The sequence below is a fragment of the Protomyctophum bolini genome (genome assembly GCF_963924005.1).
Source record: "Protomyctophum bolini genome assembly, chromosome: 17".
NCBI lineage: Eukaryota > Metazoa > Chordata > Actinopteri > Myctophiformes > Myctophidae > Protomyctophum > Protomyctophum bolini.
Genome location: NC_137878.1, coordinates 19,405,978 through 19,425,461, shown reverse-complemented (window position 1 = coordinate 19,425,461; position 19,484 = coordinate 19,405,978). Strand labels below are relative to the sequence as shown.

General features: G+C 42.5%; 1 protein-coding gene across 2 annotated transcripts in view; it reads left to right on the top strand.

Annotated features, from left to right (window-relative positions):
• Positions 1-19,484, top strand: part of fam91a1 (family with sequence similarity 91 member A1) — a 57,233-nt gene that overhangs the window by 12,857 nt on the left and 24,892 nt on the right. The window contains exons 5-13 of one of the 2 annotated variants that reach the window (XM_080788178.1): positions 2,299-2,366; positions 3,286-3,399; positions 5,970-6,060; positions 7,427-7,489; positions 7,603-7,709; positions 7,830-7,868; positions 9,040-9,152; positions 14,061-14,170; positions 17,483-17,592. In XM_080788178.1, the coding sequence (XP_080644304.1) occupies positions 2,299-2,366; positions 3,286-3,399; positions 5,970-6,060; positions 7,427-7,489; positions 7,603-7,709; positions 7,830-7,868; positions 9,040-9,152; positions 14,061-14,170; positions 17,483-17,592 (815 nt within the window). Of the gene's footprint in view, positions 1-2,298; positions 2,367-3,285; positions 3,400-5,969; positions 6,061-7,426; positions 7,490-7,602; positions 7,710-7,829; positions 7,869-9,039; positions 9,153-14,060; positions 14,171-17,479; positions 17,593-19,484 lie in introns of both variants that reach the window. The other variant, XM_080788177.1, reaches the window with a different exon arrangement.

Here is a 19,484-nt window from a genome sequence, read left to right as displayed (position 1 = left end):
AAATTACGTATATATATATAGTATATGTATAAGTAGCTCTCAATGATGACATAAAAAATATGTGAATTACCCAATGCCCGAGTGTAATTGGTTTTCGATGGTGACGTAATGACGATATGTTTTAGTGTTGGGAGGATTAAAGGTAATGCTCCTGTGTATACATGATGTATGTAATCTGGCACCACTGCCGTATCAGGCACAATTTGCTGGGACGGTGCATACGCATAAAAAGTGGCGGGTTGGCTGGGACGGACAAATTACATATACATATACATAGTATATGTATATGTAATTGGTTGACAGTTTGTAGTGGAGAAAGTACTTGCGCGCTCTGCTTGCGCACTAGTTACTAGTGTGCAACAAGCAAGTATGCACTCGACAGAGTGCAGTTCTAGTTATTATTATTATTACATGATTTAAAAAATCACACCTGTGTGAAGTGAGGGACGCTCTTATCATCATACATCATCATGAATCATCTCATTCTGGCCAATCACAATTTGCGTCCTCACTTTTCCGTCTTCAATTTTGTCTTCAATGTTTGTTTACACGAACCCGGAAAGCTGGCCATGGCTATAGCACCCCTCAAAAACATATCAACGTTATACTACTCAATAATATCTTGCACTGGGGGCCCACTTGCAATACATCCTCTACCGAAACCTGTGGGTCTGTGCCCACAGGTTGGGAGCGGCTGCTCCAGAGACTGTTGCAGTAGTGTTGCGTCAGAGCTGAAAGTCAGGCCCCGCCGCAGGGTACCATGACTTTTGTACCTGTCAGGTGAGACGGGCCTTGGCAGGAGCTGGGGACTGAGTGAGGCCTGGCAGATTAAAGCTGCCAGCGAGCTGTCACTGCCTGTCCTGCAGGGAGCGCTGTCTCCTCTAATCCCCCTGGAGGGCATGGAAGTTTGTCACAGAGAGAGAGAGAGAGAGATTTTACATTTTGTGTGTTTATGTGTACAGTACGTACAACTCTTCTGCCTTTAAAAGCTGATAGTCTGCTCCCCGACCCATTTCTGCCACTACTCAACTGTCTCACGGATATTAAAAGTTGGATGGACAACAACTTCCTCACTTTAAATGAAAATAAGACTGAGGTAATAATTTTTGGCCTACAATCAACACCTTCCCTCTCCACCTTGGGCCCCCTCAGCACCAATATTCACTCCTCAGTCAAAAACCCCATGCCTCCAGCTTGTACAGAACGCTGCCGAACACTGCCGTTCTCCTTTAAATCCTTACACCTCAGCCAGGTCCTTGAGGTCAGCTGACCAACTGCTTCTGACTATGCCCTCAACAAAGTACAGGTCTAGAGGTGACCGAGCTTTCTCAGTGGCCGGCCCCAAACTCTGGAACAGTCTGCCCCTGCGTATTAGGTCTGCTCGCTCCCTAGGAGCTTTCAAGTCCTCTCTTAAAACATATTTTTCTCCATGGCTTTTAACTCTATTTGATTCTTGATTTTAATGTTTGGTTTTGCTCTATTGTATTACAACTGTGTAATAAAAAAAAAAAATACATACAGGATCTCATTGGTCCCAGAGAGACACTAAATTTAGTTTGAGCTGAAAAGATTGATTAATGTGCTGTTAGATGGACAGTGTTTGTGTTTGTTTGTCTTGGCAGAGTGCCCATCTCCCCTGTGCTGTGTCCCCTGTGCTGTGTCCCCTGTGCTGTGTCCCCTCTCTGTCCCTGACCCCAGAGAGCCTCTAGTGAACCTCCTCCAGTCCACAGCACTGTGATACTATTTTGTGTGTAGACATTTTGTCATGCGAAGCTTAACTCAAAACTTTAATGGAGAGAGCATGTTTGTATGCGTCTGCACGAACGCACGCAAGCACGCACACACACACACACACACACACACACACACACACACACACACACACACACACACACACACACACACACACACACACACACACACATAGCTGTTTACAGACACACATTTAAATCCCCAGAAGGCCTACTTTAGTGTGTGTGTGTGTGTGTGTGTGTGTGTGTGTGTGTGTGCAGTATTACAAACATACTCTCTCCATTTAAGTGCATGGCGTGCGAGAGTGCGTGTGTGCATGTGCGTAAGTACTGCTACTGCAGAGTGGCAATGAGTCACTCACTGTACTCAAAAGGCTCCTTCCTGGGTGGAAATAGCTCCAGCATGAGTCTGGAAATATTCTGGGAACCAATTTGCACAACTTCTCCACTCACTCTGACTCTCTCTCCCAATTTCTTGAGCTCCTCAGACCAGTAATTGAAAAAATAAATAAATAGCTTGAGTCATTTCTGTCCCATCATCTCTTAGGTCTGAGGCTGTTGGGTATCGGGAGGAACCAGTACATCGACCTGATGAACCAGTGCAGGTCCTCCAAAGTGAGACATCTTCTTTTCTTCTTAACACTTTCCCTCCCATTCACGAGTAAATTGATTGTAGAACAGCTTCCCTCCCAATAACGAGTTACATGAGTTACGTTTTCATTGTTTAATTCGGGTTTTTAATACGTTTTAAGACCGGGGTTTCCATCGGACAGAGTGGGATAGGTGACGCGTTCGTATGACGTCACAGCAAAAAGTTCAGTCGCACTGGCATGCAAGGGGTTCTGGGAAATTGAGGCCCAATGCATTCCAATGGCGGCGGTGGCGTGCAGCGGCCGCATTCCTCCTCCACTCTGTTGTTGTGATCGCCACTTTGGATTCTTTTTCTACACTACAACAAAGTATCACACCATTTTAAAGCAGATTTTCATGAAAAGGAATGATGATGTCGGCTCGGTGGAGTAGCAGCAGAAAATAAAGTGAATGCTGATGGTTACAAAAACACCCCAAACAAAAGAGTGATTGAGAAACAATTTTTCATATTGCAACCGAAATTATTCATATCTGCATTACTCATGTATCAAATATCCATAGCTTAATGTGTTTTATGTGCCCGGCTCTTTCTTGGGGTCATTTCTCTCTCTCTCTCTCTCTCTCTCTCTCTCTCTCTCTCTTTTTGGACACGCACAAATGGGAGATACCAAGTTGAGTCACCATACAGGGTAAACTTACCGGTAGATAGGGTAGTAAAATACGTATTTGATACCCCCCCAACCATACCAAACTCTGACAAATAATGATCTAAGCTCTCTAAAATGTTTAACATTGTGTTACCTTTTCTTCTGACTCATACTTTGTTGTATGATTGCGGCGCATACTACAAATAACAGATCTACAAGCTCACAACATAGAATGAAATAATAATAACATGGGGGTTCTAATGTCCGTTTGTGTCCCCCACCCTTCCTCCTGACAGAAATTCTTCCGCAAGAAATCGGCGCGGGACCTTCTGCCTTCCAAGCCGGTGGAGATCTCGGTAGAGCCCTGGTGGGTCGCTCAAACAGGCTACATCACAGAGGATGACATTAGGGTGAGAAACCGTGATCATTTTCTAAGAGAGAATCTGCAGGATATTGAGAAAAGGTGCCATGATGTTTATCTGGGTTTTATTTGTACAAAAAGAATCGGCTTCAACCCATATTGAATCCTCACTAATACTAGTGATTTGATGGTACCATTTTTGTCTACCCCGTCTGTGTCTCAGAGTAGGGCCGTGAACAGTTCAAGAAACCCACCTACCAGTAAGATCTTGCCAGCCCAAATGTAACAAACAAAATGATTAGTGCCTATGATATTGGGACAAGAAATGTTTCATTGCACTTTTTAGCATTTTCAATTATGATCGGATCATAATAATTTATTGTGGAATCTAATGTTGCAATATATGAAGACAAACGCATTGCTCTACAAAAGCAGCACAAAGGAGAGGCTAGGGAAAGCTTACAGCACATGACTCATGAGTCATATGCCGGATTTCAACTCTGGGCATTGCAGTTATGTGATAGAGATCTCTCAACATTTCTCATTTCTTTTTAGCCTTTTTCACCCTTGTTCCGTAACTGACTTTGACTGCCACGCCAAATGAGTTGCACAAATTGCTACCAGTTAGAGGTCGTCTTCATTTAACCACTTAAAACACCAGCATCCATGTTGTTTGGAAGGCTTTCACAGAAAATATCAGATCGACAAGCTCACAAAACCTTCTGCTGCGACGTGTTGTTAGCTTGTCGATCGGATTTTCAGCTAAAGCTTTCCCCACTATAACAGATGAACGGAAATAGTGTAGAGCCCTGAGGGTTTAAGTGGTTGAACTTCTGTTCAGAAATATCATGTACAGCAATCTTCAGATCTCAGTGTCCCAAGAATAACATGATAACCCATTCAGGCCTGACGTAGAAATGAAAAAGATTCTTCTAAATCCTCCAGTTTTCTGAAAGAAAAACCTACAAGCTTGTAGCATGCCACTTGGTGGCGCGCTATGAGCTTGTAGATCTGCTATTTTTCAATAGCTAAATTACAACATAATGTTTAAAACACCAAAAGGGGTTCCCGCCCAAAATGGGTTAACACATCTGATTGGATCTGAGACATTACAGAACCGACCCACACATTTCAACCGACCCAAGCTATTCCTTTAGTTTTGTCTGGCAAGGAAGTCTGCTTATAATTCTCCGCCAGTAATATCTTTGTGCAGCGAACACTGCATACAGAGGACGAGATTGAAAGTCATTGACGGATGACACACTTCAAAGGTCACATTAATATGTGTATGTTTGTCATTTTGTAGTTCGGAGGAGTTCTGAATGAAGTGTCATAGAAATTGCGAAGGACTGACATGCAGCAATACAGCAGTTTAATTAGTTCTGCCACGGTTGAATACATATGGCGGAGACGCCTTAACCCACTTCGACCGAGCCCGATTCTACAAAATGTCTTCTAAATCATGACAGTTTTCTGAAAAACCTTATGTTTCTATGTCAGTGGTTCTCAAACTATTTCATGTCAAGGAGCCCCAGAATTATATGTACTAGTCCTTACCCGTTCTGAATATATGAACAGCAAATTATGTTCAGTGTGGGTAATGCAATGTAATAGATCACATTACTGATAGGGGGGGGGGGGGGGTTGTTTTCCCCGTGTGGGTCTGTTACGCGGAAAAATGTGTCTCAGTATTAATCGGTGCCCGTCACAACATGCATTTCACTGGTGACCCGGCCGGAAGCCGTCCCAACATGCATTTCACTGGTGACCCGGAAGTGGACAGACAGACAGATAGACAGACAGACAGACAGACAGACAGACAGACAGGGATCGCTAAATTATTAGATAGATTTGGCCGCCGACCAGTATCTCAAAATATGTTGAGCTTGAAGATATGCTATTTTTCAACAGCTAAAGTATAACATAATGCAGCTTGAAACACCAAAAGGGGTTCCCATCCAGAATGGGTTAAGGCTGTGAATAGTTTAACAGCATGCATATTACCACGAAGTTCGTATCGCCTTTTACACGAGAACATGAATAAATCTTGCCGCCTCTCCTTACTTTTGTGCATTACTGATGTACAAATCAAAGTACAAATAAAACGACTGAAGGGCATATGGGCTGGCAAGATTTCTAATGTTTTTTTTTTCTTAATGTGTTTTGGCTTCACTAGATGGAGAGGAAAAGGGCATGGGGGTGGGGTGATATGAATTTGAGACAAATTCTCCCCCGGTGCATTGGGTCTGCGTGGCACTCTGCAGTTAATGATGATGATGCTTTTCGACCTACAGAATCTACCCAATGCATTTTTCTTTAGTAGTACATGCCCCTGCCTGTCCTCCTCTGTTCAAGGTGCTTGATATACAAAGTAAACATAGATGCACACACACACACACACACACACACACACACACACACACACACACACACACACACACTCTCTCTCTCTTTTGGATTATACTTGTGAGAAGAACATTTTACGACGGCATTGAAAACAGCCGGAAAATTGGAGATCACAATGCGGTGTCGCACTAACCCTAACCCAAAGTATAAAATGGGGAAAACTCTAACCCCATGGCATCCCCTAAACCTAACCTCTACTGTATATGATTGCAGATCTGTTCCCCGGCAGAAAAGAAGACCATTGATAAGATGATAGATGCGGGTCCCCAGCTGGCTGGTTCAATGGAGTACAACGTAGTTCTCAGTGAGTGTTCCTGTTTCCTGTTTGTAACGAAAAACGTGTAGGGTTCAGTCTGTGCATTGACACTGGTGCCTTTAACCCAAGTGCTTTAACAAAACACTCCTTCAATGGACCAAGAAGTGAACCGACAGAAAAGAGTCTGTTTCCTTTTAGGGTTCACAATGTCAGATTATTTGAAAGAGGACCCTGCTCTTTCTGGTCAACGTCCTCTTTCTGTTATATAGTTATATAGTTATAGTTATTTTTTGGGGTTGGCACAGCAGGCGATCTACAGTATGTGTACACCAAACCTAGAGAGCAAAATTACAATGGCAAAAGGCAACATGAACCTGGAGTGTTCACGATGCACAGGTTAAAGGGACACTTCACCCTTTTTTGCAAAATAATTATGTTAATGACGTTTAGAACACTTTCCTGGGGGTCTTTATGTGTGTAATATGTGGTTTTAGATATTTTAGATTTTAGCAGTGAGCCCAGTGTCTCTGATGTCATGGACACTGGGCTCACTTACTTCCCGGACTACAATTCCCATAATGCTTTGGTGCACTGCTCCTCCTTGTGGATAGGGGGAGGGCTGTCTTACTGAGACAACATGTAGTCTAGGAAGTAAATGAGCCCAGTGTCCATGACATCAGAGACACTGGGCTCACTGCTAATATCTAAAATATCTAAAACCACATATTACACACATACAAAACCCCAGGAAAGTGTTCTAAATCTTCTAAACGTCATTAAATATATATATATATATATATTATATATATATATATATATTATATATATATATATATATTATATATACATTTTAAGTGTCCCTTTAAGCTAGTCACAACACAGACTAGAAGCACTCCCTGTAGTGGTCTGAGGATGAGCACAGTTCGCTTCAAAGAGGTCGGAAGTTTTCATTATAACTAAGCAAAAAATAGCGGAGTCATGGTCCGTGTCCACTTCAGATGCTGAAAGGGTACACATATGAAAAATAAAGGCAATGCTGGCGTAAGTCCAACAGGGACGTAGAGCTCAGCATTGACGCTGAAGGCATTGACTGTATGATATTGACTGTGATATGAGATCTTTTCATTTGCTGTGTAAATATCAAGCAAGCAAATATCTGGACCCTCGAAATGAATCGTCAAACAGACAAGACTCTGCCTTATTCAGTCAGTGAGGTTGATTGCACTTTTTCTCTGATCTTATCAGTTTGTTCAGTGCATTATGGCATTCTGTAGCAATAATATTAACAAACATTTTCAGTCTAGTGGGACTGTAGTTCAAGTCAAGTACTGTTGTTCAAGTCAAGTACTGTTGTTCAAGTCAAGCCCATGATGGATTGCAAATCATCTTAAGCAGTTTTTATTTCATCTTCCAGGCTTATACAACCGTGGATACATCTACTTAGATGTGCCTATATCTGATGACAGCTGCATCTCAGGTGAGAGTGCTTGTGTACACACATTTTTGTGCACAAGTGTGAGCTTGTACATTGGCCTTTTTGTTGAATAGCTGTAGTATAACAAAGTGTTTTATTTCATCATCCACCCACAGTGCCCCCACTGGAGGGATTCGTTATGAACCGGGTGCAGGGGGATTATTTCGAAACGCTCCTCTACAAGATCTTTGTGTCCATCGATGAGCAAACCAACGTATCGGAGGTATGCTTCAGAAACGTTCATGTCAACAACATGGTGTGACTGTGACTGAACCTCACCATTTATTTGTGTCTGACTGCGTGTCTTCAGCTGTTGACCATCTCTCCTCTTTCTGTCTCTCAGCTGGCCAACGTCCTGGAGATTGACTTGGGTTTGGTGAAGGTGTGTGTCCACCCAGAACATTAATGTACTGTATGCGTGGCCCAATAACCAGTTCCAGTACATGCTAGCATCATGCAGGAGTGTACTCGTACATCATTCGAACTGTTTCACGCTACAGAATCAGGAGATGGGCTCCCATTGGCCGACATGGCTCGGGAGCCGTTGCTTACCAAGACTATACGGAACGATACACTTTAGAGGAGAATTTTGCCTATTTTGAACCTAAAACCATTGTTCTGATATCAGAAGATTATAATGTGGGGAAAAAGTTGTCTTTGTATTTCCCCATGAACAAAACGCCACATAACATAACGCAAAATGATGTGCTTGATGCAAACTCTGCAAAGGTTCCCTTTAAGTCCGACCTAGTTTGATCCCCAGCTCCTATTTAGACACATAGCCAGGCTGGGCCTTTCGACTGTGAAAATTCGTTTGAATTCCCTCATCCGCTGTTGAAAGCCAGCACTGTGCGCTGACTCATGGAGAGAGAGCGAGAGAACACCCAGACCACTCGAGACTGATTGAGATGTCTGAGAATCTCTTCTCCGTGCAGAACTTTCCCCCCGCAGCTGTGAACCGAATCAAACTTTCTCGATTATAGTGGGCTGACCTTGGTTGCGTTCCACCTCGTCGCTTTTTCGAAACTTTCTTTTTTTTTAACACAGAAGAGACTGTTTTAAGCATCGAACAGCAGCCTGCATTTACAAGAGTATCAAAGGGCAGAAAGCAATCAAGTCCGCTACGCTTCTTTAGACCAACCCCCCCACCCTTCCCCAACAAAGATTGGATGAAAGGGGCAAGTTAATGCATGAATAAATTAGCCAAACGAAAAGATTAATGACAAAGTAGCCGGTCAGACAAAAAAAAATCTGTTATCAATCATGTTCTCTATAGCTGCTGTGGCACTTTCAAGAAAGTATTAGTCTTATTTATCTGCTTCATTAATCCTGTGCTGTGGAACCACTCAAGTACATACTTGTCACATTGCTTGCTTCTTATCAAAGAGCCCCCAATTGAAAATTTTAATGTAGCTGTTTGTAACTCAGAGAGTGTGCACATGGATCCATGTGTTCCCATGTGCACAGTCTTTGAGTTAAATCAACACTGCATTTTACTCTGCAGGGGCAAAAGCCGATGTGGATGACTGTGTTTCCCTGCTCTGTCCAATCAGAATGCAGTGTCTATGTACTGTCGTCTGGGCTTTGCCGTGAAGAAGGGCCAGGCGTTCAGCTCTGAGCAGCTCCATCCCACCTGGAAGAGCGCCCCCTCTGTCAACAGACTCAGGTACGTGAACCTTCTAGCCATACTCTGAAATCATTGCGTCAATATCAGTCCACCCACCCATCCACCAAACCATTCCATCCATCCACCCACACATCCATCCATCCATCCATCCATCTCCAGACTGTTGACTCTCGCCACTCTTTTTTATCATTTTTTTGAAAAGTCAGATCACCAATGCACATGAGAAGCCATATACAGGCACAACTAGGACAGAAGAAGAAAGAAAACAAAAAAAACGTAAATTTTGTTCAAATGTTTCCGTCATACAGTTTATGCAACGGAAGCACTGAAAATGATTCGGGACTAAGGCGGATGCTCTTATATATTGGATTAACAGACCGTGCTCTATGCTATAAGATGTACTGGTTATATTGTATTAACATACTACCATGATGACTCTTTACTGCTGGTCTCAGACAGAATGACTCTTTACTGCTGGTCTCAGACAGAATGACTCTTTACCGCTGGTCTCAGACAGAATGACTCTTTACTGCTGGTCTCAGACAGGAATAAACTGCAGGTTGAAAATGCCCTCAGCTCTGAACTCGGTAGAATCCGCACCTGGCTTTTCTGATAACAAACTATCATTACACCTGGGAAAAATCCATTCTCTTTGGATCAAATAGTAATATCAACAAGGCCGACAGCTTCTCAGTTAACGTGGGTGACAGTATTATCACAAGATAAATTACCTACCTAGTACCTACAGTACTGTAGGTTCCATGCTGGAGGCAAATCTTTTCTGTGATAAAATGGCCACCAATCAAAAAAGTCAACCAAAGAACAAGATTCCTGTACAGGATCTCCTCACTGGTCAACAAAAACACCTTGAAAACCCTAACAGGAGACCTAATACAAGGTTTCTTCATGCACCTCATGGTACCACAGCACCTAAAAAGGCCCTTAAAACAAGGCTCCAGATATCCCAAAACAAACTGGTCAGGCTACTACTTGGCCTTACTCCCAGAACCCACCTCACCCCTGCCCATTTTGATAGGCTGGAATGGCTTAGGGTTGACGACAGAGTACAGCATCTTGAAAGGGGTCTGGTCCTCAAGATTCGCTACACCACTAAGACCCAAAATACTTCCTTAATGTCAACGAAGTCCACACTCTCACAACACCAAAGAGTTCAACAAACCACGTACAACCCAGATTCTGCTAAAACAAGAGGTTAAATTCAATTAGCTCTAGCCTATGCCACTAAAATGTAGATCGGCCTACCAACAGCCATTAAGAAAAGGAGTTCCTAGACTCCTTCAAAACCGCTCTCAAACACTTACAGTGGCTGCAATTCGAAACTGGACCCTTTTAAAAAACAACTTTGTATAAGTGTATATTTCTACCTTTTTAAATGTTCTGATGATTTGAAAATGGAGGACCCTGAAGTCTTAGTGCTTTTTCTGTTATTTTCCTCGTAGCAGTTGAACTGTACCCATTTTACCCATTTTCAATCAATCAATCAAACCATACAAATTGGTTAAAATAACATTTTATTTGTTAAAATAGGTTTTGGATTGCAGCTTTAAATGCGCTGCGCAGTTGTCAAATGCAATGTGGCCCAAACTGGATGAAGCCAGTACAGTACATAGCGGGGACCTACTACTGCACATACACAAACAAACACAACCTCCCGACCTCGCCTGGCCATTGCTCAAGCATAAAAACATGAGATAACATTTTCTTTCATTGAACTCGAGGGGGGGGGAAGTCAAGTCATTACAGGAGCCAAGTAACAAGAATAAAGATAAGATACAAGTCTGGGAGCAGCGTCAGCACGAGTTTAATAAACAGGGGAAAAAAGTCTTGTACCATAAATACCTTGTGGAATTAATATATTCCATGTATATACATACACAAACAAGGAGAGCTAGAGTTAAATGAACACTCAGGAGGAGTTTTACTGTTTAGATACATATATAATAGAAGGGATTAATCGGCAGAATATCGTTCCATGTCAGGTGGAAACCTTGTATGTCCAAAACAGTTTTTAAACCATTATTAATATTATTATTACTCTTATTATGCACGTTGTGAGCTTGCAGAGCTTGCTACTTTGTGAGCTTGTAGATCTGTTATTTTCAATACTTTTGTGCGACATTAATGTACAGCGAGGATAAGTACACATGACTTGACAAACTTTAAATAGAAACGGTGAAGTATTAAAAGATGTATTTGAGTGTGCAGTATGCGTGCAATAGTATTATAGAGAGCACACAAGTGCACTGGGAGATGCAGCGAAAGGTGAAGGTAGATGAGTTCTCATCGGGCCCGAAGCTCGGCCCGACCCTAAAAATTACCATTATGTTAGGCCCGAAGCCCGATAAAACCTTTAATGCATGGCCAGCGCAGCAGCGCGCGCCGTCAGTGGTTCAGTGTGTGTCTGTGTGAGAGTGAGAACGGAGTTCAATGGACCGAAATAAAGGATTTATGTAGCTCACGTTAGACTGTTAATGTACCATTTCCATATCATTCTAATGGTTTCCAATTCCAGTGGTGGTGAGTATAGCTCCCATTCGTTTCCTCTGAAGTGAAGCAGCTATGTCCAAGACCCCAAGTATCGTCCCCATTCGGTGTCCAAAAGAACAAACATAGCCTACAAAGTTTACAAACCATCCATGCACCCGCTCATGGCGTGTCTCGACAGCTTAGAGATCTGTTATTTTAAATCGGGCACATATAACGAGGAGCGCCGCCGCACCAAGGGACGGTGGTTATAATACTAAATAATTTTGTAAATCAAATAGCCTGTAGCCTGCAGTGGACTGTAACATTGCGTGGTCATCATACACTACAGAATTATATGGATCGGTTGACGTTGATTAGGCCTAATGATTAGGTTATTCATCGCAGCCAGCTGGGTTTAACGAGATGGCTCAGTGCAACTGTTTTCGTCATGTTGCAGTCACACGATAGCTGAATCAGCTCTCGTGTGATAATCCGATTGATTTATAAAACATTTAGCATATGAACTGAAGCTCATTTGGTGCGTCGCAAACCAGAGGTCAGCCAGCGGTATAAACAACCACCCCACCGTTCACTTCTCTCTGCTCATGCCTGCGAGCATATAATTAAGAACAAGGGTGACGTGCAGTGGAAACTACAGAGGAATAAAGCTGATGAGTTGATGCTGCATCAAGGATCAGCACTGGTAATGGACAGGCTGACAGATATTATACAGGAATCCCCATGGATCATGATGTTTGGAGATCACATTTATGATCTGTAGTGTGAGCAGGTAGAGGAAAATCTAGAGAGGTGAACATACAGTATGCCCTGGAAAGGAGAGGAATAAAGGTTAGCCGCAGCAAGACAGAATACATGTGTGTGAATGAGAGGAACCCAAGTGGAACAGTGAGGTTACAGGGAGTAGTCATGAAGAAGGTGGAGGACTTTTAGTACTTATAGGGTCAACTTTTCAGAGCAATGCTGAAAGAGGTGAAGAAACGAGTGCAAGCCGGGTGGAATGGGTGGAGAAAACTGTCATGTGTGATTGGAATGTATCAGCAAGAATGAAAGACAAGGTGTACAAAATGGTGGTGAGACCAGCTATGTTGTATGGTTTAGAGACAGTCGCACTGAGGAAAAGATAGGAAGCAGAGCTGGAGGTTGTAGCAGAGACTAAAATGTTGAGGTTCTCTCTGGGAGTAACAAAGATGGATAGGATCAAGAACGAGTACATCAGAGGGCAGCGCATGTCAGATGTTTTGGAGAAAGCCAGAGAGGCCAGACTGAGATGGTTTCGACACGTACAGAGGAGGAATAGTGAGTATATCGGTAGAAGGATGTTGAAGTTGGAACTGGCAGGAGGCCTAGAGGAAGACCAAAGAGAAGATGTATTGATGTAGTGAAAGAGGATTGATTCGCTGTGGCGACACCTGGAGGGAAAAGCCAAAAGGAAAAGGAGTGTGTGTGCAATATTCTGCTGCTTGCTTATGTATAAAAATATAGCTGAGTGAGTGTATCATTTTATTTGCATATATGGCGGCAGGTGAGGTGTACATGTAACAGTGTTAAAATGTGTTCTGGTTCTATCCGGTTCTAACCATGGTTATTATGGATTAGAAGTTTTCATTTGTATTTTGCATTGACGTGTTTTCAATTTAGTTTAGCTTTAAAGGAACTACAACATGCATTTTTAAATTGTTTATGTCCCTCAAACTTATTTAATGGTTTGAACTTGCTAAATCGCCACTCTGATAACCAGTCCATTTCTGTCTGGCTTCTAATAGTCTCTCAAGACAGACTGTTGCCTCAACAGGGGAGGCGCTGTTTTCCCGAATATTTGACGATGGGATTCTCAGATTGGGCTTCTAAAGCAGTTACAGCTGCAGTACCACAATGACCTGATGTGGTGTGGGCGCTGTGTATGCAAATTATTACACCCTCATCCCAGCTACTCCCCTCCTACATCTTTTTCTCATTATAATATGGCCCACCCCCCCTCCCTCCTCCCCCCTCCAAAGACGAAATGCAAATTTGTAACCAAAGATGGGGAGGGATTATACAAAGTAGGAAGATACAGATGACATCAAGAGTAGCACCAAAATCAGTTGGCCTGTTCTGAGACCAATGTACATACAATCCCAAATATGATGAGAATGCCTGATTGTTCAAAATTGGGTATTTGTGGGGATCGAAGACACGTAGGGGAGCCCTAAAAACACAAAGCAATGGGAAAAGTTGAATTTCATGTTGTTGGATATTTAATTCATTTTAAAGTGGTTTTGCTAGTTTAGTTTTTATTTTGTGAAAAGGCTTAGTTTTAGTTTAGATTGTTGTTTGTATTTGCCTTAGTGAAAGCTCAGTAATGTTTCTTTTTTTAATCTAATTAAAATGTTGTAGTTTTTTGTTATTTTGTAATAACCCTGGTTGTTCCTGGTTGTAACGGGTCCTAACTGGTTCTAGGAGCACCGTGGACCCTCAGAAGATGCTGCTTTCATGGGAGCAGAGCAGTCCCGTCATGGAGGGAGGCTCCTCTGCCACGGACACTGACACTGCAAGCCTGGAGGACCAAGGTCTCTCTCTCACACACACACACACACACACACACACACATACACACACACACACACACACACACACACACACACACACACACACACACACACACACACACACACACACACACAATCAATTGTATCGCTCCATTTTTAAGACGACTCAACAGTCCTAATGAATCCCAGAGAAAGTTCACCTCCCTGTATGAGAGCTGTTATCGATTTGAACACAATTTAAACAAGCCTGATTCCCTTTAAATCTATATCATCTCTAGCTAATTAGATTTGTTTTAATTAATTTAGTCTGATTTATCTGTTACATCTGTTAGCACACCACTCAGCCATAGTAGCTGTGTACCTTGCAGCTGAGCTGCTGCACAGTCAACATACTACCTCTTCTCACTATAGTCGAGGGGGCGGGGCTACAGGCCCAAAAGCTCAAGGAATAGAGTTTAATCTGTGATGTCATGCCATACTTTTATTCACAGAATGAGAGGCCTGCTCTGCCGGAAACATCGCGAACTCCATAGCCCAAGGAGTGTTTTTGTGCAAAACTAATGCTTGGAATGGAATGGATTCAGAATCATGAAAACCCCCTAGTTTGACATGTAGAGCCCTGGGCACACTGTAGTGTACTCTGTGCCACTTTACTCTGTGCTGTACTCTACTGGCCACTTTAGGTGTTGCAGCGGTCGTACACATAGGGACACACATAGCTGCGTAATGGAGCGGAGGCACCGCTCAAAAATCGAATACTCAAGTTAAGTACAAATCCTCAGAATCTGTACGTACAGTAGTTAAGTACATTTACTCAGTTACTGTCCACCTCTGGTTTTATTTTACATGTACATTTATTTTACAAACGAGGGCCGAAATACACAATACTACAAATGCTAATAGCTACAAACATTGTGTGTAAAATACAACAACTTGAAGGATTGTTTTTGGTCTGATAATGATGTACCATGCATGTTAACATCATAGATATTTTACATTATTTCCCATTATTTTCCTTATTATACTTCAGTGTTTTTACATTTTGGGGAAGAAAACTGCCCCTTTCACGTTGAGCTGCCCACTATGTTCAGCTGCCCACTGTCTGGAGGTACAGGGACCTTTCACATAGTAGGAAGGGGGCAGGGCCAAACTCCCCAAGGAGGCTTTTTTAGTTATTGTAGATCAAGAGGTTAGGGCTGGGCAATCAACCGGAAATAAAATATCAAAACCGATATTTAGAACGAATAACTGACTTTTAACCGAATAATCAAGAAGCTAGATTTTTTTCTTTTCTTAAAAAAATAAAGAATCATGAATGATACTGATTTGAAGTTATATCTGTCTGCTGCGAATGTTGATATCTCAAAGCACCATTTTACTGTTTATTGTTTACTTCTAATGGCTCACGTTCTTTAGGCTGTTGGAATACACATGACTGTCTACCATGTAGGCTAACGTAAAGCACGGGGAGCATTAATGCACACTACAAGAGGAGGCCTGAGGGCTCGCCCCAGGGCATGTTGGGGGTTCATTAAAATGCTAAGCACGTACACACGCTGCCACAGATTTCACCCCAAAAAAACTAGAACAGGAGGTGAGAGGCTATTGTTAATACAGGAAGTAGAGCAACTAACACTATGCCAGGGTTAAGACCTTCATCGCCGGTGTGCGTGTTCACCCCAGGAGCACTGTTGGCAAAATAATGTAATGGAAGGATAGTCATGTTGTGCTTATTGCGTTTTTGTCGTATGTATTCAAAATACGACATAATAGAGTACAGAGTTAGAGTAGAGGGAAATGAATAGAAAGCAAGTTAAATAGAACATATCCAGATACATGCTGTCGGGCAGAAACCTCTTATCTCCATATTCTAACTTTTTGATTGGCTGGTTTCCATTGTAAATCTCACGATTATCCACATCTTCAATCACTTTTCAATGTCTTTCGAGAATAAATAAAGGTTTGAATGAACTGTATATAATTCCCAGCTGATCCAGCAGCTCTGTAGCTGAACTGGGGAAGGGGAGCACTTGATTGCCTTATACACCCTGGCCGTGCGGGCGGCTAAGAGTTTTTTTTTCCTAGGATGGCTGCGGGATTCGAGGAATTTGGAGCGCTGTGATTGGTTGTCAGTGGAGTAGGAAACGCTGGGCTGTGTTTTGGACTGCACACAAGTGTTTATGCCTACTAGTACTCTATAACTAGTACTAACCCTATCTCTAACTCTAACCTAAACATAACCGCAAGCAACGCATCCCTCAAAAACCTTAATCCAGTCTTTTTTTTATTTTTATCCCACGATTTTGTAACCCATTTTTCACCCCTGTGCCAATCATCTACTGTGATCCTGGGCTCTACACACCCTCCGCCAACCTGGGGAGAGCAACGGACTTAACTCAGTCCTTCATGCCTGAGTGTCCAAGTTGCTCCTTTACACCTGACAGGGGGGAGTTTCCCTGGTTGGACGTAGCGTGTGGAAGGAACACGTTATTCCAACCAGTTCCTTTCACCTCCATCAGGCGCCCCGGCTGGCCAGGGGTAGGCAGTTTAGAGACCAGGATTACTGCATGTTTTTGTGAGGGTACCTACCCTATCCAGTCTTTTTAATGCACCCCTCACCAACCTTAATCCAAAAATATTAACGTACCCCTCACCAACCTTAATTCCAAAACTATTAACGTACTCCTCACCAACCTTAACCCATTCTGGACGGGAACCCCTTTTGGTGTTTTAACTAATCATTATGTTATACTTTAGCTATTGTAAAAATAGCAGATCTACAAGCTCATAGCGCGCCACCGAGTGGCGCGCTATGAGATTGTAGGTCTGCTATTTTTGAAAAATCGTAAAAATGCGGCACAAATCTTTGAATATATATTCTTTCAGGGGAAATGTTTTTTTTATTTCGACGTCAGCCCTAAATGGTCAAAAAACTATTAATGTACCCCTTACCAACCTTAATCCAAAAACTATTAAATAGTCCGCGGTTGTAAAAACAGTGGCGGCAGTGGGGCACGAACAGGTGAAGCATGGTATTACAAGACGGCGTTAGTAGTCCACAAGGCTAGCGAGGCAGCTGGCAGAATGGGGTTTTGTGTTTACGGTATATTAGAAGGTGAAGTTCCGCACATGCGGGCGGCGCTTTCCTTGACTACTAGTAGTAGGGCGGGGCTACGCGTCGGGTCTCACTACACCTCTCAGCCATTATATAATAACCGGGTATTTTATAATGGCTGAGAGGTGCAGTGAGACCCGACGCGTAGCGGAGGGTCTCCGACTAAGACCTCTTGTTGTGGCTTATTGCTTTATTTTTTGCGTTGTTGTGCTCAGCAGACACAGCCAGCATGAGCAGCTTCAGCATCCCATCTGCACCCACCAAACGGATCGCCTTCCTCTTCGACTCCACCCTCACTGCCTTCCTCATGATGGGAAACCTCTCTCCGGTGAGTGACCCAAAACCCTCACTGCCTTCCTCATGATAGGAAACCTCTCTCCGGTGAGTGATCCAACATGGACACATGCAGGCACACATACACGCTCCCATATATGGGCATATCGGTCCAATCGTTTGTTCTGGACAACCAGATGCCTATATTAGATCGACCAACGCCGGGCAGGCAGTCGCCTTGTTTGAAGTCGTCAGTTGGATGGTTCTCGCGATACTGTGATAACTTCTGGCTCACGCACAGACAGAGATTTCGTACATTTATAGTAGGATATTGTGGGGAACATCTGTTTGTTGTAAGACATGAACATCTGTCATAGTTTGTACGACTGAAACTTGCAACAACAACAAATTTAAACTGCAGAATAAAATGAGATAAGATAGATGAGATATACTGTACTTTATTAATCCCTGAAGGGAAATTGAGGTGTTTCAGCATCATAATGTGACAATATAAATAAATAAACACATCAGACACAGATAAACATAATAATACTGCTATTATTAATAATAGTAATAATAATAATAATAATAGTATTCATAATAATGCATTATACAGTCTGAGCACCTATCCTGCAGCTTGCCACGTATGGTGGATGGGAGGAGATAAATTTGTCCCTAATCCTCCTCTCAGCAGCCCTTCCATTCAGAGGCCAACAATGGAGCTGGGCTTCTTCATGATTTTATTGAGCTTGTTCAGCGCCCAGCCCTTGATGCTACCTCCCCAGCAAATGAATGAATGAGTGAACTTTTAAATAAATGAACAAACGGTTTTTCAGAGATGTATAGCACGTTTTAGTAACTCTCTAACAGATGGCTGGAGGCAGGAAAAAAATCTGTATTTAGCTATATAATTGTGCATGCGTGCACACGTGTACTTAATCCAGAGTGATTTACAGTAAGAAAAAAACAACAAATATTCTATTCTAAATTTAAGAAAATATGTCGGGGGGGGGGGGGAGTGTCAGTCACTCGTATCAAACGAATGTTCTATGCTCTGTCTGTGATTAATGGCTGCCACAATGCAATTCCAATAGGATTCACATGGTTTGACCAAACATCAGAACATACGTGTATGAGGCCTAGCACCTTCCTTAGCATAGAGCAAGACTGCTGCTCGCTGTGCAGCAGAGCCACACAACAACATGGTCGCCAACCACTTATCTCCTGCTTCTTTCTACCACCACCGCAATCTACAAAGCCTTGCCTATTTGCAATGTTTAGGGCTGTATTTTGCGTGTCTTAAGTACCAGGTCTTATTACCTAACTTGAGTAAACTAAAGACCTGGAGGCGTGATCAATGCTCTTTGGCCACTCAGAATAGCCAAATGGCATTGATCACGCCTCCAGGTCTTTAGTTTACTCAAGTTAGGGAATAAGACCTGGTACTTAAGACACGCAAAATACAGCCCTAAAGCGTTACTCGACATAACTTTTAACTACACGGAATGAGCGGGTCCATTTAGCTACACTCCCAAAGTTACATTACTGCGCAATGATCACCATCCCGTGCTGTCGGTAAAATTAAATGATAAATACATACAGATGCAATGACAGTTACTATCTATCTATCTATCTACCGGTATCTATCTATCTATCTATCTATCTATCTATCTATCTATCTATCTATCTACCGGTATCTATCTATCTATCTATCTATGAATGACAATCTATCTATCTATCTTATATAATAACGTTCACTTTCTCATTTTGCGCCCAAGTTCAACCCAACTTCCCAAAATCATCCGTTAACAATTCCCTCCCAATCAATGTGATCTATTATATCTCATTACCCACACTGTACATAATTTCCAGTTTATATATTAGAACGGTTAAGGCCTTAGTATATCAAATACATAAAAATAGAATCATATCATATCATATGTACTA